Source organism: Hyaena hyaena, unplaced genomic scaffold, assembly GCF_003009895.1.
Source record: "Hyaena hyaena isolate Hyena2069 unplaced genomic scaffold, ASM300989v1 scaffold_467, whole genome shotgun sequence".
Taxonomy (NCBI): Eukaryota; Metazoa; Chordata; class Mammalia; order Carnivora; family Hyaenidae; genus Hyaena; species Hyaena hyaena.
Genome location: NW_024081100.1, coordinates 757,410 through 782,868, shown reverse-complemented (window position 1 = coordinate 782,868; position 25,459 = coordinate 757,410). Strand labels below are relative to the sequence as shown.

Here is a 25,459-nt window from a genome sequence, read left to right as displayed (position 1 = left end):
GAGATCCCATTACTTGTTTTCACGAGACAAAATACGAGTCATTAATAAATACGGTCACAAGTTTGGCTTTCTCTCTGGATAACCAAAGATTACCTTGATGTGCTTAACTCTATCTTCTTTTTCTGTCTTTGGTTTCTTTCCTGTGGCAACAAATAAAACAGTTTTGGGTTAATTTGTGAAGAACACACAGAGGAACATGTCCCCTCAATTTCTTTCTGAAACTCTCAATGAAGCTGTACATGTTTTAATGTATATATCATCAAAATTCCAATGTTTGGCTGCCTTTGGTGACGGGACCGTCACTTCCCCCAGCCAGGGGAAGGCAGGACCATCATCTACAGTGTGAACGAGTGTTCCCTCTCTCGAGTGACTACAGGCGTGGAAATACAGAAACCACAAAGGTACTACAATGTATATACGGGGATCGTGGTTTTCATCAGTAAATTTCTTTATCTACCTTTCTTAGAAGGTCGTTCAGATAACGGCAACATCCGGTATACCCTGAAGGCATTGTTTCCTTTTTTTATACTTTTATCCTTGACTTCTTCAATGTCAGGCAAGGAGTTCATCGCACATCGGAAATTCGCCTTCCATGTTTTTGGATCAGGTTTATCTACTCCTGGTTGATGCTTTCCTAACAAAAGAGCCAAAAGAATGAAGGTTAAGAAAGAGAGAGGAGGGGCGCCTGGGTGGCTTAGTCGGTTAAGCGTCCGACTTTCGCTTAGGTCATGATCTCGCGGTTCGTGGGTTCGAGCCCCGCGTCGGGCTCTGTGCTGACTGCCAGCTCAGAGCCTGGAGCCTGTTTCAGTCTGTGACTCCCTCTCTCTCTGACCCTCCCCTGCTCGCTCTCTCTGTCTCTCTCTCTCTCTCCCTCCTAAAAATAAAAAAAAAAAAAAAAAAAAAAGAAAGAGAGAGGAAGGGGAACCTGGGTGGCTCAACTGGTTGGGCATCCACCTTCAGCTCAGGGCATGATCTCACAGTTCGTGAGTTCAAGCCCCACATCGGGTTCTGTACTGACAGCTCAGAGCCTGGAGCCTGCCTCAGATTCTGTGTCTCCCTCTCTCTCTGCCCGTCCCCTGTTCACACACACATTCTCTCTCTCTGTCTCTCAAAAATAAGTAGGAAAAAAATTTATTTAAAAAAAAAGAAGAAAAAGAGGGGGAAAATATAAGTAAAAATGTCTGGAAGTATAAGGAATGCTGGCTAGGTAGTGCAGAGAGGCCTTTTAATTCAAGGCTATACTTACAGTGGCCAACTGTCCTGGTTTGCCTGGGGCTAAGACTAAATTCCTGGGATGTGAGAATTTTTGTTTTAAAACCTGGACACTTCCGGGCAAACTGACAAACTGGTCACTCTGGCTCTACCAAACAGCTTGAGAAAAACTTCATAACAGAAGAAGAAAGGAGAATCTAGGTAAGTAACAGAGAAGGCTGGAAGGCCAGGAGGCCAACAAACCCTGATAACTGGAGTGTCTCTTTGTCATCTGACTCAAATATTAATCAGAAAGCCTATTCCTGTAAATAGCTCCCTACTTAAATTTTGTTATAAAGCGTCCAACTCTTGATGTCGGCTCAGGCCATGATCTCACAGTTCATGGGACTGAGCCCCGTGTCGGGCTCTGCGTTGACAGCGTGGAATCTGCTTGGGATTCTCTCTCCCTCTCTCTCTCTGCCCTTCCCTCGCTCTCTCTTTCTCTCTCAAAATAAATAACTGACCTTTAATAAATAAATATATTCTTGACTACCATTTGGAGAGATAAATCCAACCCAAGCTTACCATTCCAGAACAAACGAGTTCTATATTCCCCTGGCACACACCTGGGGCACACAATCAGAATCCCACATTAAGTACAGGAAACTTAAGGACTAAGTTTCTCTAGCATGGGCATAGCATCACTTCTGAATGATGAAGTGTGTACCCCATGTGTCCTGGACGTGCCTGGGGACACGTCACCAGTTTTTCAGAGCTATCCTCACGAGGCCGTACGCCATACGTGTGTAGTGAGAAAAAAACACAAAACGATGGTGAACAGTGTATTAACTGTATAATCGAAATTTGCTAAGAGAGTAAAATGTCACTGTTCTCACTAAAAACAAAAACAATAAAAGGTAAATGTGACAGGTGACAGAAGTGTTCATCGATTTGATAGGGGGAAATCCTTTCACAGTGCTTACATCAGATCATCACATTGTACACTTTAAATACCTTACAATTTTATTTGGCAATTTACACCTCAGTCTAAGAAACAGAAGACATGTAAGCACACCAACAACGGCATCTGCCTCTAGAAACAGTGCAGGGCATTTTGATACCTGTATGGATGGCCCAGTTTCTAAAGAGTGGCGCATCTTTTTCCACATCCCACCCATGTCTAGCCGCGTGCATCCAAGGGATCTGGAAAATCTTCTTTTCCTGGAAAACAAAAGCAAAAAAATAACTGCAGCCACGGGGTTCAGGCCACCTTTGCGGGAGGGAGGTTTGTAAGCCCCAACCAGTTAAGATTCTCTACGGAGTGTCACTGGGTTTGCTGATACGGTGAAATCCATCATGAACCAAACCCACCTCCCCTCTGGACCCCAAATCTTGACAGCCCATTCCTGAAAGATTCAGAGTTGCGTGGAGCCTGGCAGCATATGAATGTTATTCCAAGGTCAAAGGTGATGATTTGGGGATGTGTCAATGCATCCTGTTACCCGCGTCATTTTTCCTTAAAGGACTATAGATAACCAGCCACTGACTGCAACTTTTAATGCTTATTATTACCACTGATTTCCATCGTTTGCTAAAGAGGAAGTCTGGTTGCCTTAGGTAAATTAAAAATTAGGCAACTCTCCAGAATGATACCCATTTGTGCTGCTAAAAGGGAAATCAGGGTTATCTGAGGTCAGTGGCCCAGAGACCAAATACCTCAATCTACTTGTGTAGCCAACAGAAATTGAAGATGTGGTCTAATGTCCTAACCCCTAAGCATCTCCTGCCCTGCATGGAAGAGCAAGACGGGCAAACGAAGATGTACTGAGTGTCCAGAGATGATACTACTTTCCTGGAGAAGTGTCTTGGTGCAATTCCTACAGTAGACCCTCTCCATCTCTCTTACAGCCCAAGAGGTAACTCAAAGTAGCTGGAATCAACCCTGGCAAGCAAAAGATTAGAAGCCAGCACTTTGGAAACAAAGTCATGCTCATGTGCAACATGTTCAATCAGCTCTCCGGACAGGACCAGCAATTACTGAGTTCCCGTGACACTTTACATCTGACTGTCCACATGGTCACATGGTCTCAGTTTTGTTTTCTGCAAGAACCTACGGAGCTCCACGTATGTTATTATTTCTGTTTCACAGCTGAGGAAACCGAGAAACAGAATTAAATTCTATAGCCAAGGAAATAATCGTAGTGTCTGAATTCAAAACCATGTCAGGTGATCCCATGTTCAATCACTTAATCAACCACACACCGTCTCCCAGACAATCCTATGCCACATCTGTTGTCTTGGATTCTGTGGAATCTAAGCCCAGGAAAAACTGTATTTTTTGAAGCCCTCAAGGTAGTTCTGGTAGTTTCTAGGAATGGGGACCCCTGCAAAATACACTGGGGAAGGGAAGACGATGTCTGTAGGGATTTTCCACCACCTTGGTTTCACACAGTGAAAGACAGAAAGGGTCCCAACTGACCCAAAAAGGGACTCAGTGCCTCTCTATAGAGCCGATCACAAAGCCTGAACTAAAAATATTTCAGAACATTTGAGAGTTTCCCCAAAACTGTTAAAATTAAAAAGAACTGAAAGCCAGAGACTTTTCATAAACTTCTCCTTGTTCCTTCTGTATCATCGACCGAGACTGCGTGGTTTCAGGTTAGCCATCTCCAAACGGCAGGGATGAGCAAAGGGCTCGTTGAAATTTTATTTTTTTAATGTAGATGAAAATCAGAGGGCAAAATCATTTTAATGTCATTTTTGATGTTCACATGGAAATGAAAAAAAAAAATTACTTCTGTGAAAAAGCTTCTCCTCAAAAGAGCAACCAGAATCTAAAGGCTTATGCTTCAAGACCTAGGCCCTTCAAAGAATTAGCTGTTGGACCTTTCTGTAGGTCAAAGGAGTTCTGGAGGTCAGTCACCCAAGCTGAAATCTAGCTCATTAAGCACAAAGGATTCTGGTATATAGATCTTCTCAAGCATTTGTGTGCGTGGGGGCAGGCGCGCACATGCACACACACACATACACTCACACACACACATACACACACACACACACACACACACACACACACACACACACTCACCCTACCAAACCTAGTCCTACAGAAACTATGCCCAAATCATGTAACAACAAACATAATGACTAAACCTAGCAATTATCCACCACAGATTCCTGGATCCTCTTTAATATGCAAAGAGTCTGAATGGACCTTTGTTGAAAGCAGATAAATAACATGGCCAATAAGAACATGAGGACACCCGGCATCACCAATCATTAGGCCAATGCAAATCAAAACAATGAGATACCATTTCCTAACCCAGGATGGCTAGATTAAAAAAAAAAAAAGTAATAAGTTATTGGTAAGGACATGGAGAAATGAACCCTCACACACTGCTGGTGGGAATGTCAAATGGTGTAGAAACAGCTAGTCTGCAAAAAGTTAAACACAGAGTACCCACATGACCCAGGAATTTCACTCAACAAATCACAAACAGATGTTGAAACAAATATTTACACATGAATGTTCATAACAGTGCTACTCACAATAGCCAAATGTCCATCAATTGCTGAATGGATAAAGAAAATGTTGTATATGCATTAAATGGAATATTATTCAGCCACAAAAAGGAAAGCACTATTGACACAAGCTACAAACATGAATGAACTTTGAACATTTCGCTCAGTGAAAGAAGCCTTCCACAAAAGGCCACATATTGAATGGTTCCATTTATAGGAAGGTACAGAAAAGGCAAATTCAAAGAGGCAGAAACCAGACTAGTAGATGCCTTGCACAAGGGAAAGATTTGCAATGCCTTGCCATGGAAAGTGACTGCTTAATGGGCACAGTGTTTTCCTCTCGGGGTGATCAAAATTCTGCAAATACATGTAACTTTTTTTAAAGTGTATTTATTTATTTTGAGATAGAGCATGAGTAGGGGAGGGGCAGAGAGAAAGGGAGAGAGAATCCCAAGCAGGCTCTACACTGTCAACACAGGGCCCAATGAGGGGCTTGATCTCACAAACCATGAGATCATGACCTGAGCTGAGATCAAGAGTTGGACACTTAACCAAGGAAGCCACCCAGGTATCCCCAAAAAACTACATGTTAACTTTTAACTACTTTTTCATGTTGCAAAAAATAAACAACTAATAAATATATCACATATATGTTTTTTTAAGACTATGTTAAAAGGTAAAGACGGGGAGACTCATTTTAAAACTGGAAGAGATTCTGGGGCTGCCTGGTGGCTGAATCGGTTGAGCACCCGACTTTGGCTCAGGTCATGATCTTGTGGCTCATGAGTTCGAGCCCCGTCTAGGATTCTGTGCGGACAGCTCAGAGCCTGGTGCCTGCGGCTTCTCTGTGTCCCTCTCTCTATGCCCCTCCACTGCTTGTTCTCTCTCTCTCTCTCTCTCTCAAAAATAAAAACATTAAAAAAATTTTTTTTTAATTGGAAGAGATTTTGACCAGTAAACATTCTGGTCATAGATCATTATGTCCTATGGGATGGTAATGGCATTGCTCTGTGTCTCTGTAAACCCTGGGACATCAGTATTTCCTATGAGAAGCCCTGAAGTGTCCCATCCACATAGGATGTGCCTACCATCTATGGAAGGACAGAATGTTCCAGGCTCTACCCCTGTTTATACAGTGAGAGGACTCTGCCTGCCTGAGGGCAGGAGGGAGAAGCACTGCTTGGATTGAGAAGAACATTTAAGATTATCTTGATTAATGCAGAACAAACATCTCTTGGCCCCAAATGGAAACTCATTCGTTTAACTTCCTCTGCCTCTTCTCTCCTCCACTATCTATAGGATAATCCAATTTGCTCTGCTATTTTTGTTTGGACTCCTTACCTTGTTCTGAGATGACCTCACATTTATGTTAGCACAAGCCAGCTCGTGAATGACAGGATAAGGTCTGAAACCACCTAGTGACACTGTACACTTGGGGAGTGGCTGGGGCCCCGGGGTCCAGGCAGATGTCCCACACGAAATGAGAAGAAGAACCAGAGTGGGAACCAATCAGAGCTACAAAGGAAACGAACCTGGATATGGCTGCCTCCTTCTTTCCTCGAGAAATGGCCCAGAGAAACCACAAGCAAGCACTTGAACCAATCCAGAACTGACCTGGTCTCTTCCACAAGTCAATGGCAAGAAGGGGAAAAAAGAGGAGCTACTGTTCATAAACATGACAATCAGGAGACACTTCAAATCAGAACAACCAAACACAACCTGTGTGCCTTCTCTGGATTCTGACTGAACAAATCAACTGTACAAGCACATTTTGGGAATAGTCAGGCATTTCCGATATGGACGGTGCAGTGATGATATTATGCATCATGCATGATGATGTGCATGATTACTTATGATTAATTTATGGTTATACAATTGATAATAGTACTGTGAATATATAGAAAACGGTTTTAAGTCTTATAGATGTACACTCTCAGGGAGTCGCTTTCAAATGCTATACACGCACAAGTTTTTAAAATGTTAATAACTGGGGCGCCTGGGTGGCTCAGCTGGTTGAGCACCCGACTTCGGCTCAGGTCATGATCTTGCACTTCGTGAGTTCGAGCCCCATGTCAGGTAGCTGTCAGCCTGCTGTCAGTGTGGCGCCTGCTTTGATCCTATAACTCCCTCTCTCTCTTTGCCCCTTCCCTGCTTGTGCTTGCTCACTCAAAAATGAATAAAACATTGTTTAAAAAATATTAGTAACAGTTAAATCTAGATGTGAATTTTAACACTACATGGGACTTTGCTACACTCCTCTCTAGTCATTATACTCTTTAAACCTACTGTGTGTGTGCGCACAAATACTCCTAATAAAAAGTAATGGGCACTGGCATGCGTGGGTGGCTCGGTCAATTGAGTGTCCGCCTCTTAATTTCAGCTCAGGTCATGATCCCAGGGTCGTCGGATCGAGCCCTCCATGGGGCTCCATGCTCAGTGTGAAGCCTACTTAAGATTCTCTTTCCCTCTGCCCCTCTCCCTCCCCCTTCTCTTTCTGCAAAAATTTACAAAAAGCAACGGGCCAATCCAAGGCCTCTTTCATGAGCTACTGATAATGCTGCTTCCGCCAAACTTCCTCACTGCTCCTTCTGCAGAGTGCAAAGGACACATGCCACCACCGTTCTCCTCAAAATGTACTGAGAACAGGAGACGGAAACAAAGTTAAGGCATTAATCAGCCACCTATTTGTCTCTTACTAAGAATGTACTGGGTTTGGGGCGCCTGGGTGGCTTTGTCGGTTAAGCGTCCGACTTTCGCTCAGGTCATGATCTCGCGGTTCGTGGGTTCGAGCCCCGCGTCGGGCTCTGTGCTGACTGCCGGCTCGGAGCCTGGAGCCTGTTTCAGAGTCTGTCACTCCCTCTCTCTCTGACCCTCCCCTGCTCACGCTGTCTCTCTCTCTCTCTCCTAGAAATAAATAAAACATTTAAAAAAAAAAAAAAAAGAATGTACTGGGTTTGACGGACTCTCTACTTGAGAGAAGGACAACTGTCAAGCCAATGATCTTTTATTTCTTTATTTTTTTTACTTTTACTTTTGAAAGACAGAGCATGAGCAGGGAAGGGGCAGAGAGAGGGAGACACAGAATCCCAAGGAGGCTCCAGGCTCGGAGCTGTCGGCACACAGCCCCATGCACGGCTTGAAACCGCGAACATCAAGATCATGACCTGAGCGAAGTCGGATCCTCAACCGACTGAGCCACCGCAGCACCCCTGCCAAGCCGATGTTCTTAAGTCTAATTATCTTAACAACCTAAACAGTCACCAAAGCTGCTTCTCCTTGAGTACATATCATTCTCCCACTTACTCACGGGACCACATCCACCTACTGGCTCCAAGGCGCCAGGCAGGCGGCCCAGCACCCCGCAGCGGGCAGTAAGAACCGAGGCCTCCCTGCCTGCCCTCCAGGGCCTTCCAGCACCGAGTAGCCCCCATCCGCGCCAACACACTCTGAACAACGCAGCTAAGGCACCAGTGAGTAACAGAGGCCGGGGACTGGGCCGTTTTCTCCCATCCAGGTACTAACCAGGCCCGACCCTGCTTAGCTTGCGAGATCAGACGAGATCCGGCGCGTTCAGGGCGGCCTGACCGAAGACGGCCGTTTTCGAAGAGTCACCACCAGTCATAAGTGGGAGAAGACATTTGACGATGACCTCAAACCACGGAACACCAGCGGGGATTTCGGGCAGAGTGCTCATCAGGGAGAAGGAATTAAGAGCAAGGTCTCCGAGGTTTACGTGGGCAGATGAATGCCAAAGCCTAAGTTAGCAGAAACCTATAAAAAGATGCCCGGGGGGGGAGGTACGGAGAGAAGACGTCCTCAGGCCATCCGAGGTGCACTGTGACGGTGACAGCCCTGCCTGAGCACAGACAACCTTGCGACACTGCCCAGTCCGGGGGGGGGGGGGGCGGCCTGACTGACGCGCCCCTGGGCGCACGCGGCCTCCAGCGCCCGGGAGGCCTCCCCGCGGCGGCCACGGCGGCTCCCGGCGCCTGACAGGCCTCACCGGGGCAGCCACGGCGGCTCGGGCGGAGGGGCGGCAGCGGGGACAGACGAGGAGGTGGCCGAGGGGTCTCCCTTCCCGCGCCGCCAGGGACGAGAAGTCAACAAGCCAAGAGCCAGCCGCGTGGAGCTCGGCGGGAGGCCACCTGACAGGGGCGGGGTGTTCGCCGCACAGAAAAGCATCCATTCCCGGCGCGGTCCTCTCTCAGAAAACCACAGACGGACGAAGTAGACGGAAGAGAAGGTGTCTCGCTGGAAGAGTCCCGGCAGGAAGCAAGCCCAGGGGGGCGGATTCGTTTCCCAGGGCCGGGGCGGCGTACCGCCCAGCACCGTTCTGGAGGCCGGAAACCCGGAAGTCAGGAGGGCTCCACCTCCTTCAGAGGCTGTAAGGACAATCCTCCCTCCACCGTCAGCTTCCGGTGGGGTCAGGTGCTCCTCGCCTAAGTGGATCCATCTCTCTAATCGCTGCCTCTGTCGTCGCTCTGTCTTCTGCTCTGCCTGGATCTTCTCTTTTCTGCCTCTTATATGGACACTTGTCATCACTTTGGCCCAGCTAGACGATCCAGGAGCATCTCATCTTGAGATCCTTAACTTTTCCCAAAGACCCTTTTTACCGGCAAGGGCGCATTCACAGGTTGGGGGAGGGGGGTAGAGGTGGATATATGGTTTGCAGGGTTGAGGGGAGGGGGCACAATTCAGCCCTACTCAAAGAACAGTTCACTGCACCCTATCGAGTGCCTACCCCTACAGGGGACGCGATGACATGTTAAATTTGCCACTACATCAAGCCAGCCAAAACTGGTGGATGTATTTTTGTACAAAGAAAAAAAAAGTTACTTCTCTCCAGAAATCAGGAACTTCTGTTTTAATTTCATACTCTGATTGATGGATATAGGCAATGTTATCTCGTTCTTTAAAATATCCTACTGGGGCTCCTGGGTGACTCAGTTGGTTAAGCCTCCAACTTGGGCTCAGGTCATGATCTCAGGGTGGAGAGTTCGAGCTCTGCATCGGGCTCTGTGCTGACAGCTCAGAGCCTGGAGTCTGCTTTGGATTCTGTGTATCTCTCTCTCTGCCCCTCCAACACTCTCACTCTCACTTTCTCTCTCTCTCTCTCAGATGAATAAACATTAAAAAAATTTTTTTAAACTATAACCCTACTTAATGACTCTGTGCCTTGGCTTCCTGGTCTGTAAAATGGAAAACATAATAGTACCCACCCCACTGTGGGGATCACACGAGCTAATGCATGTATCTTGCTTCAAGGAGTAGCTGTTTTTACTATTATTATCATCATTATGGAGTACCCCATGTTTCTTCAGCTCTCCTCGATAACAGCCTCCCCTCTCCTTAGAATTCCACCTGTGCGCCTGCTGACCAAGGACACCAGGGCCCAACCTGATTGATTTCTTTGTCTCTTTGGAGCAGGCTACTTACAAAACCCCTCTGGGATACAAATCTAAAACAGCAGAGATCCAGCATGCCTAGAAAACTGTTTTATTTGCCATGAGATCTTAAGATAATACGACAGCTCTCATGAAGTGGGCATATGGTTTACTTAAGTTATTTCTATTTACTTCATATCCCACCCTTGTTTCAGAAAGGACCCACCGAAACCGATGCACTCAAGAAACAATACATTTAAAATGAGTGAAAAAAAAAGTGGATGAGAAAAAAGAAATAAAGCTCGAGAGATGTCTGAAAACCAAAGATGAAGCCAGGAGTGATCTTATTAAACACAATGATGCTGTAGTATCCGGCATACTTGTTAGAAGTGGGCCACGTCAGGCCCTAAGCACTCAAGCACGCGATACAAAGATAAAGCCTGACCAGCTGAATTATTCATCGGGCCCTTAAGATTAAAATAAGTGGGGAGGCAGAAGTGGAAAAGGAAGTTTACTCAGAAGAACTGAGATATTCCTAGTAGTGGGAGAGAAACTTCTCCCTTGGGCCTTCTTAAAGACGGGGTGATATGTTAGATGCTTTTCTAGCTGATAACTATATATTTTCAAGTGTTCTTTATTTTGACATCCACTCTCTTCCTGATTTACTCCTAACAGATAGGATCAATTAGACTGAGAGTTTGAGGTTGATAAAGTAAGGGAGTTATTTATGTATACGTGTGTATGTATGTGTACATATGTGGAGGGGTTGTAAATGACAGACTACTTTTTTAGGACAAGTAGGCACACAGTGTTTCACAATAAAAAGAGAAGACAGGGGCACCTGGGTGGCTCAGCTGGCTAAGTGTCTGACTCTTGGTTTCAGCTCAGGTCGTGATCTTGCCGCTTCCAAGGATCAGGCCCCACATCTGCTAGTGCAGAGCCTGCTTGGGACTGTCTCTCCCTGCCCCTCTCCCACTCATGCTGTCTCTGTCTCTCAAACAATAAATAAATAAACTGTTTTTTAAAATATTTTTTAAGACAAAGCCGAAAATTTTCTCTATAGAGAATACTGAGAAGAAAGCCAAGATGCTCCATTCCCAATATAAAACCCAAGAATCTCCACATCCTCTGATCCTAGAAAACCAGGAGGAGCAGGAGAAAAATTCAGAGAAGAAGAGGGTAAGAACCATTAAAGAAAAACAGAGATCATTTAGGATGGGTTGGTTTTATAATTAATAGGCATAAGATTTTGAACACAAAGAATGCAATTTTACTTTTTGGCGGTCTACATGCATGTAAGGATCCACCCTCCTTCTCTCTCTGTCTCTCTCTCACACAAACACACAAGCACCCAGCACACTTACCTTGTTAAGCCACTTCAGCCCTGGTATTGTATTTGAATTTATCTGTTCCTCGAGCCACGGGCGCATCCGCATCCTTTCCACGGGCATGGTACCCTTCTGCAGAAGAGAAACACAGTATTAGGCGATTCTGCCACTGCCTGTCATGTCTGCACTAGAAAGTTCTACACCCCGGCCTGACCCTCCTCCACCGTCCCCTTCTCTTCCCCCAAACCACAGCGCTGATGTGTACACGGGGCCTGGAGGGCTAGAGCAGGTACTGACGGGTTCTGCATTCGAGCCCACCTGCCCTTCCTGGGCACGCTTAGTCCTGAGGAGATGTCTCAGTGGGTCAGTGGTTTGAGCCAAGCCTGCTCTCAGCTGAGAGGGTTCCATGGATGTAGGAGGTCTGGGCTGGTAGAAATTCTGTGGGCTCAAAGGCCCAGACGCCCCTGTTTGGCCTGGCCTGATGCGAGGTCTTAAGCCCCCTGCCCCAACCTGGCTGTGTTTATAGCAGACACAGTCCATGTATTGACAGGCTGGTATTGGGCGGACCAGTATTTTACCAATGCCGTCGGGCATTATCCTTCTAAGGGCCCACGGTGGACAGAGCAAAACAGCTGTGGGTACGAGCTCTTAGAACCAATTCATCGCTTCTGGGTATCTGGGTTACCAAAATGCTTTGAACTACCGATTTTAAGAATCAGTTCACTTGACTCTGAGGTCTTTCACCAACGAGCTCTTCCCTTCAGACATGTCCTACCTACTTCCAGAGCACAGCACCATCTTGCTCTGGCTTCTGTTCTGCGCTCCCGTTAATGCATTCTCTTGCTCCCTCAAGGGCCTTCCTTTACTGGTCCCTCCCCCCCCCGCCCCACCCCTGCCCTGAGATCGATCACCCTTCCTTTCCTTTTGCTTTCCTTCCCTCTGAAAACAGCTGCATGGTCTCAACGAGGTTCTTCTCCAGCCCATAGAATGCTTCTCTCCCCTCCTCCCAGACACCTTTCTGGAAAGTCTTTCTTCCCTCATCCACAGAGGGGCATCGCTAACAAAGTACTGCCTGTCACTCATCTTCATCCTATTTGCACATAAATCTAAATTTAAGGTGGGATTCAAAAGCAAAAAGAGGAAGCCGACTCAAGCCCCCACTCTACAAAACTTCACGGGCAGTGTGACATCATCCTCTCTTCAACCCTTTGCTGTACCTTCCTTCTTTTATTCATTTCCTCCTCCACAAATGAGCTCTGAAAATTCCACTGAGACGAGTTTGCATGGAGATGAGCACAGTTTCAGTTACACTCGCTTGCAGCCTGCTGAGGACTTCTCTCCTCTGTGCCTCCCCCAGCTCATGCCAGAGTGCCAGCATCACTGCGTGAACCACGTGGGGCCACGTCCTTGGCCTCTAGGGCCTGGTTACATTCTAGAACCTGCGTTTCCCTTGCACATCTCTCCCGGTTCAGATGCACTCAATGGTTGCAGATGCCTCGGGCTCTGCTCTCTCAACACACCGCGCTCTCCGCTCCTCCTTCCCTGGCCTGGTCCATCCTTACCCATCCTCCGCCCCCTTCTGCCCCCCTCCTCCACGGGCCTCCGCAGACCCCTCCAACCTGAAGAAATCCCTCCCCTCCTGGACTCCCCCAATACTCACCGATCTTACGCTGCTCATTTGAGAATCAAACGCTGCTTTAGGACAGCTATTCTACATTGTCTTTGTTCTTATCCAACTCTTACCTTAGCTCTAAGCTTTCCTGCTGCGTACCCCTCTCTCCCTAACCAAACCGGAGGCTCTCTGAGAGTAGGAATTCCACCTCGCATAGGTCTTTTTCTATTCCTACAAAGCCCGAATGCTGCTCCCACCCAGGAGACGTTCAAACAAGATGCAGGCCAGCTCTGAAGGTCCACCAGCCTGGGCTGCCATTGCAGAGTGGCCCCCGGTCCGCACCCGTGGAGGCTCTGGGCCACTCTTTGAGATAAGTAACAGGAACCTCAGGGGCAGGCCCAAAGGAGCTCCCAAAACAGCTGTTCTTCATGGTTCTCAATTTCATTCATTTCCACTCATTTTCAATCATCCACCCAGTCAGAGATGTTTATGGAGAACCAGAAAAGGTAAGACATCCTCTAGCACCTACGAACTCCCAGCTGAACAAGAGACAGGTAGGAAGGCATTTCCACACCACGTGACAGGTCCTGTGTACAGAATGATACTAGGAAACAGTCAGGAGAGAGGGTGCCGGAGACGGGCTGGCCCTGCAGGGCCTAGAAAACCATGCCAGGGATGGGGGCCATCATCCCAAGACTGAAGGCGAAACTGGAGACTGATGCAGATGAAATGATATGACCCATTCTGTTAACAGGAAAGGTAGGAGCAGATTACAGAATCCAGACCAGCACTCACCAACCTTAACATGCACACAAATCTTCATTTGGTAGGTCTAGGTGAGCCCTGTGCTTCTGTGTTGCTTTTTTTAAGTTTATTTTGAGAGAGAGAGAATGAGCAGAGGAGGGGCAGAGAGAGAGGGAGCCAGCGAATCCCAGCCAGGCTCCATCCTGTCAGCACAGAGCCCAATATAGGACTTGAATTCACAAACCGTGAGATCATGACCTGAGCCATCATCAAGAATCGGACACCTAATTGACTAAGCCACCCAGATGCCCCATGATTCCATTTTTCTAATAAACTCTTGCGTCCTGGAACCAGACTCTAAGGCAAGGCTCTAGATTGCCTTTCATTTTTAATTATGAGCCACCTGCTCTTCTGTGACTTCCTGCGAAGTCTGGCCATTCGGGCAGGCAGACCTCCCCCATTAGTCTCCGTGGGTCAGGTTGTGCATCATCTGTCTGTTGGTCCATACCTTATTCATTCACACACTGTGCCTTTCTAACAAACCTCAGTCTATTACCTACAGAGCCAAAATGCTATGGAAATTACACATGTAAAACATTTTCTAAATCTTTAATCAGGGCTGTCATTAGTCACAAGCAGATTTTTAGGAAAAGCAAATACATGTAAGTATTGCCTTATCAGACTAGGACAAACTCTGTTATAAAGGGCTTCACTTGGGGCGCCTGGGTGGCTCAGTCGATTAAGCATCTGACTTCAGCTCAGTCATGATCTCACGGTTTGCAAGTTCGAGCCCCGTGTCAGGTTCTATGCTGACAGTTCAGAGCAAAGCCTGCTTTGGATTCTGTGTCTCCCTCTCTCTCTATGCCTCTCATGCGGTCTCTCTCTTTAAAAAAAGATAAACGTTAAAAAAAAACTTAAAAGGGCTTCACTTATTTCAGTTTCTTATGTTTTGTTAGGTTTTAAATAGCTAGGACATCCCTGATGTTAAACAACAAAACGTAATCCTTTTATGTGAAGATACGCCCTCTATTTATACTGGATTTTATAGCCTGGCCCCACTTCCCACACTGAACAAGTAATGAATTACCAGGGGTCTTGCCACATGACACAGAAGAAGACAGGTGCTATAGACACAGATTTCCCACGACTATCAGAAGGTGAGTGGTGCATCCTGACTTCTGTGAAAGAAAGCACAGGTGGAAGTCTGTACTAAGCCTAGCCCCAGAAACTCACCGCTTAGTGTGAACTAAAAATATGTCATACTTCTAGAGATTAAAAGGCTGGAATGACAGTCACAGAAGGTCCAAGACCAAATACTGAGAAAAGATGCTTGCTCGGCATGTTATTTTCCAGCTTCTGTCAATGAATTCACAGTGACAGATTGATCTTCCTTCTGGAAGGCAAGTTCCCCATAGGCACCAGTTCCTATGGCCCTGATGAAACTCTCAGAGAGTTCGGGAAGGCGTGGAACTGGTTAGAACAGACACAGAGGGGCTATTTTTGCCAAGAAAGCCAAAGTACTCTGGAAATCAACACACTTGTGTTCTAGTCCTGAGTTTGCCATCGATCATCCAGGAAAATGAAGAGGTTTCAAAAAGATAGTATGTCAAGTTATCCATGACTCCAGGAATCCTTTTGTAACATGAAGGCTCATAATCTGATTTATCTGTTTTGGTAAGCTGCTATCTATTCTTGTACACTGTACACTCGGCCGTTCTTAAAAGCAAAATGCTAAAGTCTTATGGTTCCATAAACCTAAAATACAAAGCATCTACCATCAAGCCCGACAAGAGGCACTTTCTAAAGTCACTTATCATTACACCTTTGGGATGTGAGGTTGGGGTCATCTTTAAAACCACGGCATCAGCCTATAAATCAGTTCAGTACATGGTGGGTATTTAGGGCACCGTGACGCTGCATAAACGCATTCAAGCTGCTCTCTGGAACACAGGAACTGAACTCATAGGAAGTGAACAGCCTGCAGGAAGATGATAATGTTATGGTCCTGCTTAGGGCCATTAACAGTGATCTTGCATTTTAACCTAAATCACCAAAGGCTGGATCTTGGAATGGTAACAGAAATGGCTACTATTTGCTGAGCACATACTATACGCCAAATCAGAGTTTCTGTGAGTTTCTCGTGTAATTCTTATAACCCTGGAAGGGAGGAACTTTAAAATTCCATATTACAGATGAGGGCATAGGTAAAGGAACTGTTCAACGCAACCTCCTCGTATGCAGGAGAGCCAAGACTCTCATTCAGGTCTCTCTGAAATGCCCAGATTCAGAAAGGCAACACCTGCTTTTTTTGTTACTCTAGAAGCACCCAGTTATGATGGTCTTTTAACTGTTCTACTTACTGAGCTTTTCCCAACTCCTGTCTGCTTTGCATACCAGTGACATATTAAATTTCCTAAAATACCACTTAAATCATGTTAATGTTCTGTTCTAGAGACTTCTCAACATCCCTGCTGGATTTAAGATAGTAAAATTCTTGGCTGAGTGGGGGAGGGGTGCACTTCTGCTAATGACACAATAGGTAATTCAGACCCAACCCCCAAGGTGAATAACAAGAAAACCTGTACAAAACATGGTGTTTTTTTTTATATCCATTTAAAAGAATCAGAGAGTTAACAAGGTAGTAAAGAATTAGGAGAGCAGGGTCTGGGAGAAGAATGAAACCCAGGAAGGTAAGCCTGACGTTAGGGGCACTCTTCTCCGAGCCTGGGGGCTGATTCCAGAACAGGAAACGGTTCTGGTTTCCTGAAGGTGAGCAAACAGAAGGTGAGCAAAGCTTCTACATGCTCAGGTGGCTGGGGGGATAAAAACTGAAGATCAGGACCAAAGTAGGAAAAGGGAGTCCTGGACACCACACACACACACACACACACACACACACACACACACACACACAAGCTTTGTTTGGGGTAAAACTAAACGGAAATAGACTGACCTGAGAGACTGAAGCCTAGCCCTGAATCACCCCAATCCCTGTGCAAATTAAAATGATCTGGAACTCCCAGAGGTAAACGTAAATCATCTTGAGGAAGACAACGTTATCCTAGGATTTATATTATCTCTGGAGTTTTTCATACGCAATGGCGAGCATTCAATCAATTTAGCTGAGAACGCAAGGATCATAGACAACAAAATAAAACATCAATGAAATATGGACAACAAAAACAGGCCCACAGGGATTCAGACACAGGTCTTTCACAGATGTAATGGATACACAAGATACCAAGTTTTCAGACACAGTCTTTAAAATAAGAACGCCCGACGTGCTCCAAAAAACAAGATGGAAAATTCTGGCAGAAAACTGGAAACTCAAAAAAGAAACTCTAAAGGGCAGGGGTGCCTGGGTGGCCCAGTCAGTTAAGCATTGAGTAACTTGATTTTGGCTCGGGTCAGGATCTCATGGTTCGTGGGTTCGAGCCCTGCCTTGAGCTCTGTGCTAACATTATGGAGCCTGCTTAGGGTTCTCTCTCTCCCCGTCTCTCTGCCCCCTGCCTTTAAAAATAAATACGTTTAAAAAAATTTTTAAAAATAACACGGAAGGGCAAATAATTAAAAATAAGAGCCCAACAGAAGGGTGCACCCAATATATTAGGCATCATGAAAAAAAATAAGTGAACCGGAACATAAGTCAGAAGGAAATAAACAGAATGAAGCACTTGGAGACGAAAGAGCGGAAAAAGTTAAAAAGAACATGAAATCCATTGGAGATTTTATTTTAGATCTGAATGATCTTAAACCATGAGCAGTTTGTAGTTCCACGAACACAAGAGAAAGAATAAGGCAAAAAGCGGTATTTGGAGACAATGACCAATTATCCTCCAATCACAGACTGAATAACTTACTACAAACCCCAAACAGACAAATACAAATGAAACCATACCTAAGTATACTATAGTCTGTTTGCTGAAAACCAAAACTCTAGAGAAAAATCTTAAAAACAGCTGGGGATGGGGGGAGGGGAGACAGGTATCCCCTTCAGAGAACAAAGAACAAAACCCAGAAGGCTTACAGTTACCACTCAACAGAAACCAAGGAAGGTGGAAGACAATGGAAAAGGTGTCTCTAAAGTACTGAAAGAGACAGCTATTTTTAAAAGTTTATAGACAGCAAATACTTCCTTCAAGGATGAAGTAGAAATAAAAGCATCTTCACTCAGGGAAAAACAGAGAATTTCCACCAGCAGCCCCACGGCTCATCCATTCGCAGCTGCAGGGGCGCAGGGCACACCCGGGGAACGGTCAAGTCCGGAGTGTCGGTGCTATGCAGCTATTATCGGGGCTTCGGTGTGAGTCTGTGTCACGGAAGCTGACCACAGCCGTGTTCCATCTTCCGCAGCTGCAACGTGTATGTGTTTTCTCAGTAATCCATGAGGGCTCCTGGCACCTAACAGCCCTCCGTGCATAACCGTGTGCCCACCCTGCTTACCAACCTGTGGAAGTGTTACCCTCCTAACAAAAGCTCGTTCAAATCTCTTTTCAGCCATTAAACCTTCTCTCCCAGCTCTATTGCAAGTGCCGTCTGCAGTATCCAGCCAGCCAGTGCATCAACAAGTATTTATTAAACACATGTTATTACAGGGAACTCTGCTAAATGGTATGGACTATCAGAGATGTGTGAGGCATGATCACTACCCTCAAGGAATTAATAAGTTAACTGGGGATATGTGACATAAATCATATAAAGCTACCTAATAATACTGTAATTATATTAATAAAAGACTGCAATGGAGATCAGAAGGAAGTAGATGATTAATTGCCAACTAGGTGAATCAGTTCATGAGGAATATATAAGTCATTATTGGATGGGTTTTTAAGGGAAGGCTGTGCTGCAAAGGGAGAACTTACAGGATGGAGAAGAATTCCCTAGGCAGAGACAAGGCAAAAGTGAAGTTAGTAGAAAGAGCCAGGGGCACCCAGGAAGAGGTGTTTGCTGCTGCTGTGGGCAGAGCAACTGACTTAGGCACCAATGTGGGTGGAGCTTTGTGAGAGTCAGTGAGCAGTGAGAAGCATGGGCTGGGTGGTTTGCAGAAATCATCGCTAATCCACACACCGGCCCCAACAAGTTAAATATTATTATCCCTGTTTTGGGGGTGGGGGGGAGAAGCATAGCTTGAGAAAGTAACTTATAAAAAAGAAAAAAGAAAATCATGTTCAAGTCACCGAAGCCCCACGGAGAAGGGACCAAGGCTTGAACCCCTGACTGTCCAGCTTTAGAGGCTACTTAGACTGCTGAGATTAGCCATGACCCAAGCAGCACCCATACAGGGGCAAACTGAGGCAAGGAATTGAGCCAGGAGCTACTGCTCTGGTCCTAGATGGTGGCTACGGGGAACGTACAGGAAATAAAACCAAGTGGCAACAAAGGTGTAAGAATGCGATAGCAATTTTTAGTAGTAACTTTTCCTGCACATCTGGTAATCTTTCCCCAAATGCAAGTCTACACCCCTCACGTTGACTTTTACACCTTTTTGGCAAAAGTTAATTTCTAGTTCAAAATTATGTGACTTGAGAGAAAGCTCGAGTTGAAAACTACAAATCATCACCACCATCATCACCATCACCATCCCCGTCATCTTGTTCGAGTGCTTCCTAGGAATCAGACACTAAGCCAGGGGCTTTCTGTGCATTATTTCACTGAATCTTCAAACAAACTATAGGAGGTATAGTATCTTATCTCCCATTTTTCAGATTAGGAAATGAAGCCGGTCACCAAGGTGCAGAGCTATTAAGTGGTAGATCTAGGATTCGGAGCCAAAGAAGATGCCAAAAGCCTCTAGACCAGTGTTTTTCAAACAATGGGTCACGAAATCAATTTACTGCATTAAGATCAGCAATTCAATTTTAATGTATGTGATCACAGAACACAAACTCTCAGAGTTCCCCAAATAAGAGTAAACTTGTTTTCTTAGACTTGTGGTTTCAATTTTACATTGTATCATACTGGTACCGTGGTCAAAAAGAGTCTAAAAAGCAGAGGCACCTGCGAGGCTCAATCGGCTGAATGTCCGACCGGCTCAGGTCATGATCTCACGGTTCATGAGTTCAAGTGCTGTATCGGGCTCTCTGCTGTCAGCACCAGCCGCTTCAGATCCTCTGTTCCCTCCTCCTCCCCCTGCACCTCCCCCACTCATGCTTTCTCTCTCAAAAATAAACATTAAAAAAAAAAAAAGTAACATTAGGGCGCCTAGGTGGGTCCATCAGTGAAGCGTCCGACTTCAGTTCAGGGTCTGATCTCGCAGTTCGTGGGTTCGAGCCCCGCGTCGGGCTCTGTGCTGACAGCCAGCTCAGAGCCTGGAGCCTGTTTCAGATTCTGTGTCTCTCTCTCTGTCAGACCCTCCCCTGTTCACGTTCTTTCTCTCTCTCAAAAATAAATAAAACATTAAAAAAAAAAAAAAGAGTATAAAAAGCACTGCACCCGGCAGAACCCTTCCCCAGGTGTATACACAGATGTGTGTGAGCATGTGGGGTGGGGGGTGGAAGGGGAAGGTCAGTGGAAAGCAGGAAGCAGAAGAGAAGGACACAGCAAACCTTAGAACCAGAAGGACTCCTGGAAAACAGAGAAGTTTAACAACACCAAGTACCCGATATGAAAATATCATGTTCAGAGTGAGATAACAGCACTCTGTATCTGAGGGCAGGGCTGGAGACCCACCCATTTGGCTCTACTCAGTGCTTCTCTGCCTACAGTATTCAAATCACTCTGCATACTCCCGTGGGGCCCCAGAGGATGAAGTCCAACAATTACCACTCATGAAATCAGGAATACGTGTTAACCCTGGCATGGGTGCTGGACATAGAGAAAACATGCCTCTCAGTGGACATGGTATCTGCACCCATGCAAAACCGATTTTAAAAAGCTTTGTTAAACTTCAGGAGAAAGACACCTGGGTGCCTTAGTCGGTTGAGTGACCAGCTCTTGGTTTCGGCTAAGGTCACGATCTCATACTTCATGAGTCTCGGCCCTGCTTTGGGCTCTGTGCTGATAGCGCAGAACCTGCCTGAGATTCTCTCTCTCCTTCTCTCTCTGCCCCTACGCTGCTCGCTGTCTCTCTCTCTCTCTCTCTCTCTCAAAATTAATGAATGAACATTAAAAGAATAAATAAACTTCAGGAGAGTTAATACACAATGGAAATCAAAGCAAGTGTGTGACACTCCTCGTTGTCACTGATGTAGTCCTTATTTCATGCACTCGGCTGTTTCCTTTTATTGAACTTTCGAAAGATGCGTGTCATAGATTCGTTTAATAACTTTAGTCTCGGGCCCAGTTTTTCTCAAGGTTTTTAAGCAATTCAACCATGAATTCTCCTACTATGTGGATTTTTCAGGAACTCAACCTTGAACAATGGGGCAGGATGGCTGGCAAAGGCTCTCCTCGAGGCATCATAACCCATAATCACAGTTTTCTGCCCTACTCAATTCACCTATAGCAGCAGCCCCAAACTGCCTGGGCCACGTTGCTACCTAGGGATTTAAAAAAAAAAAAAAAAAAAAAAAGGCTTGCTGGCCCCCATTTTAGACTCACTGAAATAGAATCTCCACTAAGGAACAGTAATTTTTATTATCCTAGGGCAATTTGGATATGCAGCTAAGTATGGGTATCACTGCCGTTCAGTAACCATCAGCTCAATGGCCTTTCCAGATTCTGGATGTTTAAGAAACATCTCCAAATGAGTCGTAGGAAAAGCAAGGCGCCAATGGCGAATAGATTTCATCATGAATGGAACATGAATGCATATGAAATTAAAACTCTAAAATGCCTTTAAATACCACAGAACAAGTTTCCCATGCTGAGAATCATCCAAATTACAGTTCTGCATATCTGCTATCCTACCCACAATTTTCTCATTGGACGTGTTTTCTATATCCTTTGTGAAGATAGTACCGTAGCTACTTGATCAAAATTTCCCTGTCTTTGACCACAAACTGGTCTGGGACCTGAAACAGGGTGATTTAGCCTCTGATAGTAACTCGCTCTGCACCATTTCAACTGAAACTTGACTTCTGGCCTCCACCTGTGTGCTCGAAAGACACCAAAATATATGACTGGTTTTCCGTTCTGCAGGTGAGCCAACGGTCATTCTAGGAAAGAGTTCTCAATGCAGCCCAAAGCGATCAGGAGTCCTGCATCCAGAGAGAGCCAGCCTTGAAAACCACGGAATAACCTCTGTATGCAAATGTGAGCTTTTCGGAGGGGGAGCCCAGAGCCCTGCTGTCCATCCCTGCCCAGGGAGCCCCGTTCCCCAGGCCCCGCTCCCCAGAGCACCCAGTCTCCGGCCCCATCCTCTGCCCAACACAGCTGCCCTGGCGCTTCTCCACTGCAGATGGGTCTCACTTCCTCCCTCCTGTTTGCTCATGTGCCACAAACCCACGCCCGGGGCTGAGTGATGCCCAGTCCTGGCTAGACCACGGCACACTGATGGTTTTATCACCTCACCCGAGCGTGCAGATTTCTGCGCACCTTTTTTGCTTCCCCCTCATCATATCTTTCCATCCTCACGCTGCCGAATTCACTTCCACACCGATCAGTCCCCACAAGGGGTTTTGCCTCTGACTTCAGAGAGGAAAACAGAAGCCACCGGGCTCTTTCCGAATTTCTGACTCCTCTCCCTCTTCAAACTTATCTGGACTTCTGTGACCTCCTTTTTCCCTTTAGACGGGGCAGGTGGTAATGCCACTCTCTGCAAGGGGAATGTGGAAAGTTTAAGAAGAGAAATATTGAGGCTGGTTTGGGAATTACTGCCCTTGGGATATAAAAAATAAGTAAAAATTAAAAAAAAAAAATAAGTGCTGGGTGGGCAATTCAATCCATGAGGCTAGAGCTCAGGAGAAAGATCTAGCCGGGAAGTAGGAAGCCACGCCTTTACAGCGAGTTCAAATGCCCTTCCTTCCGCAAAGCCCATCCTGACCAGCTCAAAACACCCCTTGAATTCCCACAACCCTGCCTCCAAAATACAACCTCTGTTCTTTTCAAGCTGGAACCCTGTGTTAACTGCCACATCGGTTAACATGTAGATCTGCGTAGCCTTGCACTTCACACCCAGCGGGCACCCACTAGGCCGACACAGACACGTTCTGGATCTATACCGTCCGACAAGGGAGCCATCAGCCACATGTGGCCACTGAACACCCGCATGTGGCCAGTGTGAATGAGGAACCATTTGTCCCCAAACAAAGACACATAGTTTCAAGGCCACTTCTAGTTTTTGAAGAGTCAGGTTAGCACCTGACATTGAACTGTTCTATTCTGAGAAAAGCTTGGGGGTTTTTTGTTGTTGTTTGTTTGGTTTGGTTTTGGTTTTGGTTTTGGAGTTTTTTTGTTTTGTTTTGTTTTGGTGTTTTTTTGTTTTTTGAGAAAAGCCTGACTCACACTCTGTAGGCTTAATCATCTTTTGGAAGGCAACCTATTGGTAAGTGGGGGGAGCGTCTGTGTGAGTAATTCTTATCCCTGTTTCGACCTGCAAGCCCTTGAAAACACCAGCAGCTGACAGGTACGGAGCACACAGAATTCCATGCTACACTCCAATGCCATGAACAACAGCGGATGAGCACTGCGTGCTTAACAGCGTCAGACAAGTTCTCAGCTTGTCAGGAGTATTAGTTCCCTTGATTCACCTCAATCCTATAAGGTAGGTGCTACTAAAATCCCCATTCTATAGATGAAGAAACTAAGACACAGAAGATTAATAAGTAACCTGTCCGAGGTCACAGAGCTACCGAGTGGTTGAGTTCCGATTTAAACAGAAGGAGTCTTAGGCCCTTACTTGGCCTTTGGACCGTGAGGCCAAACTGGGGTCCATATAAGGAGGCGCGGAGGGCCCAGTACCTCCCAGTCCGCACTGGGAGCCTGTGCTGAAGGGGCTCCCAGCCAGGGCCGAGCGGCCGCGTGGCCAGCAAGCACTGCCGGAGCTGCACTAGTCGGGCGGATACATAAAAAGCAGCTTCCCAAACCGCCACTGCCCAGCACCACCCCCGTCAATTCACACTTCCTGCCCGTCTAGTGCCTTCCTGGCTGGTGGAAACCAGCAGGGCCTACTGCACGTCCTGTCCAGCCAGAGCTTAATTTTCGTAGTTTGTTCTGGGAAAACAGTATCTCCCCACTCCAAAATAAAACGATTTTTCCACTTTCCACCCTCCATCTCCCCCCCTTTAAGAAAGCCAACAGGGGAGAGAACCAGAGGGTTGGTTGGTTGGTTTGTTTGTCACTGGGTGTATTCTCCAGTTTTAGTTTCTGTTTCTGCCATAAGGCAGGGTCACCTGGCCCAGGGCACAGGCCACCTGGGTCCCTGGGGCGGTCCTCAGAAAGAAGGGGAAGAAGAAAGTGCGGCCTGGCTCAGCCTATTACTGATGAGCCCCAAGAACTATTTTAGGAGCACAAGAAAGCCCCTTTTAGACACGCTGATGCTCAATGGACATTTCGCACTACCATTGTCGTAAGGTACCGAAATCTCTAGGGTGGTAAGCACTGGGGTATCTGTCAGTTTCCACCCCCCGTCAGTGTGTGTGAAGAGCAAATGTGGGCTGGGAGGGCATTCTGCTTCTCCCTTATTTTTAGTATCAGGACTTCTAGGGAGAGGCAGACTTCACGCCTGCAAAAGCCACAGCAACCAGGGGACATCTCCCCGCACCCTGTTTGCCCCACACCCCTCCACACCAGCTCACTCCTCTCTTGGAATTAGCGGCCACTTTTAAAGCTACCCTTCCCCAAAAGCTTTCCCTGACCATTACAGGTCCAGCTATCACCACAACAGTCATTCTGTTCATACTTTGGCTCTAAGACATAGTTGGATGTTAACGATAATTGATCTTGTCTGACTCTTGGCTAATTAATTTGACCTAGAGCTTCCTAATAAGTGATTGTGATCTCCATGAGGCCTAGTTGTCTTTATTTGTCATCGAGCAGGACAGTGCCACGATGCGGGACTCACAGACACAATGACTCGAGACACCCACGAGCAGGGTGGAGACCAGGCAAGGCTTTGGAGGCTCCTGTACCCACCAAGGTGGGCAAGGGGTGAGCCTATTGCTGACGCCACATCCTTGTCACCATGCCCCGTATGAGGCTAGGATGGGGGCGTTGTAACCCTGAATGAGAAATCCACCTGCCATTCCCCTAAAACCTCATAAATCTCTTAGTATCTCCCACTTTCTCCACAACCCTAATAGGGGCCGCTCAGGTCTAGGAATATTTCATTTGGCAACACAGCCACTCCTCAGGGCAAATCTTCAGGAACCAAACACAAAAGGTAGCAGAGCCCCACATCCTTAGGCCTCAGTTTTCTCATCTGCGAAATCGGGATAACTTCCTTAGGATTTGCAGTAGTATTAAGCAGATGTCTAAAGTGCCTCGCTTACTATCTCATCAACAGTAGATATTTAATGATTAATGGTTTCCACAGACACAAATATTTGCTCAAGGATTATTTGATGGAACATACTCTATAGCAGCAAAACATTTACATTGATCCCAATACCAGACAGTACGGAGGTGGTTAAATAACACGTGGTAGACTCGAATAATGAAATAGTGTGACTCTGGAACAGTATTTCCTTTGTACGGGACAATGATCAGAATATACACATTAGTATAGAGCTACTACATGTAATCATATGTTCCATGTATTTTTATATATTCTATGTAAGTCATATGTATGTAAATATAGT

At 46.1% G+C, this 25,459-nt stretch overlaps 1 protein-coding gene across 3 annotated transcripts in view; it reads right to left on the bottom strand.

The window, feature by feature from the left end:
- The window catches only part of IRF2 (interferon regulatory factor 2), an 86,171-nt gene that overhangs the window by 31,041 nt on the left and 29,671 nt on the right, over positions 1 to 25,459 (bottom strand). For all 3 annotated transcript variants that reach the window (XM_039253836.1, XM_039253838.1, XM_039253837.1), the window contains exons 2-5: positions 11,462 to 11,557; positions 2,313 to 2,412; positions 458 to 634; positions 94 to 140 (exon numbers count right to left, since the gene is read on the bottom strand). In XM_039253836.1, coding sequence (XP_039109767.1) covers positions 94 to 140; positions 458 to 634; positions 2,313 to 2,412; positions 11,462 to 11,548 — 411 coding nt within the window. In that variant the 5' untranslated portion in view covers positions 11,549 to 11,557. The remainder of the gene's footprint in view (positions 1 to 93; positions 141 to 457; positions 635 to 2,312; positions 2,413 to 11,461; positions 11,558 to 25,459) is intronic.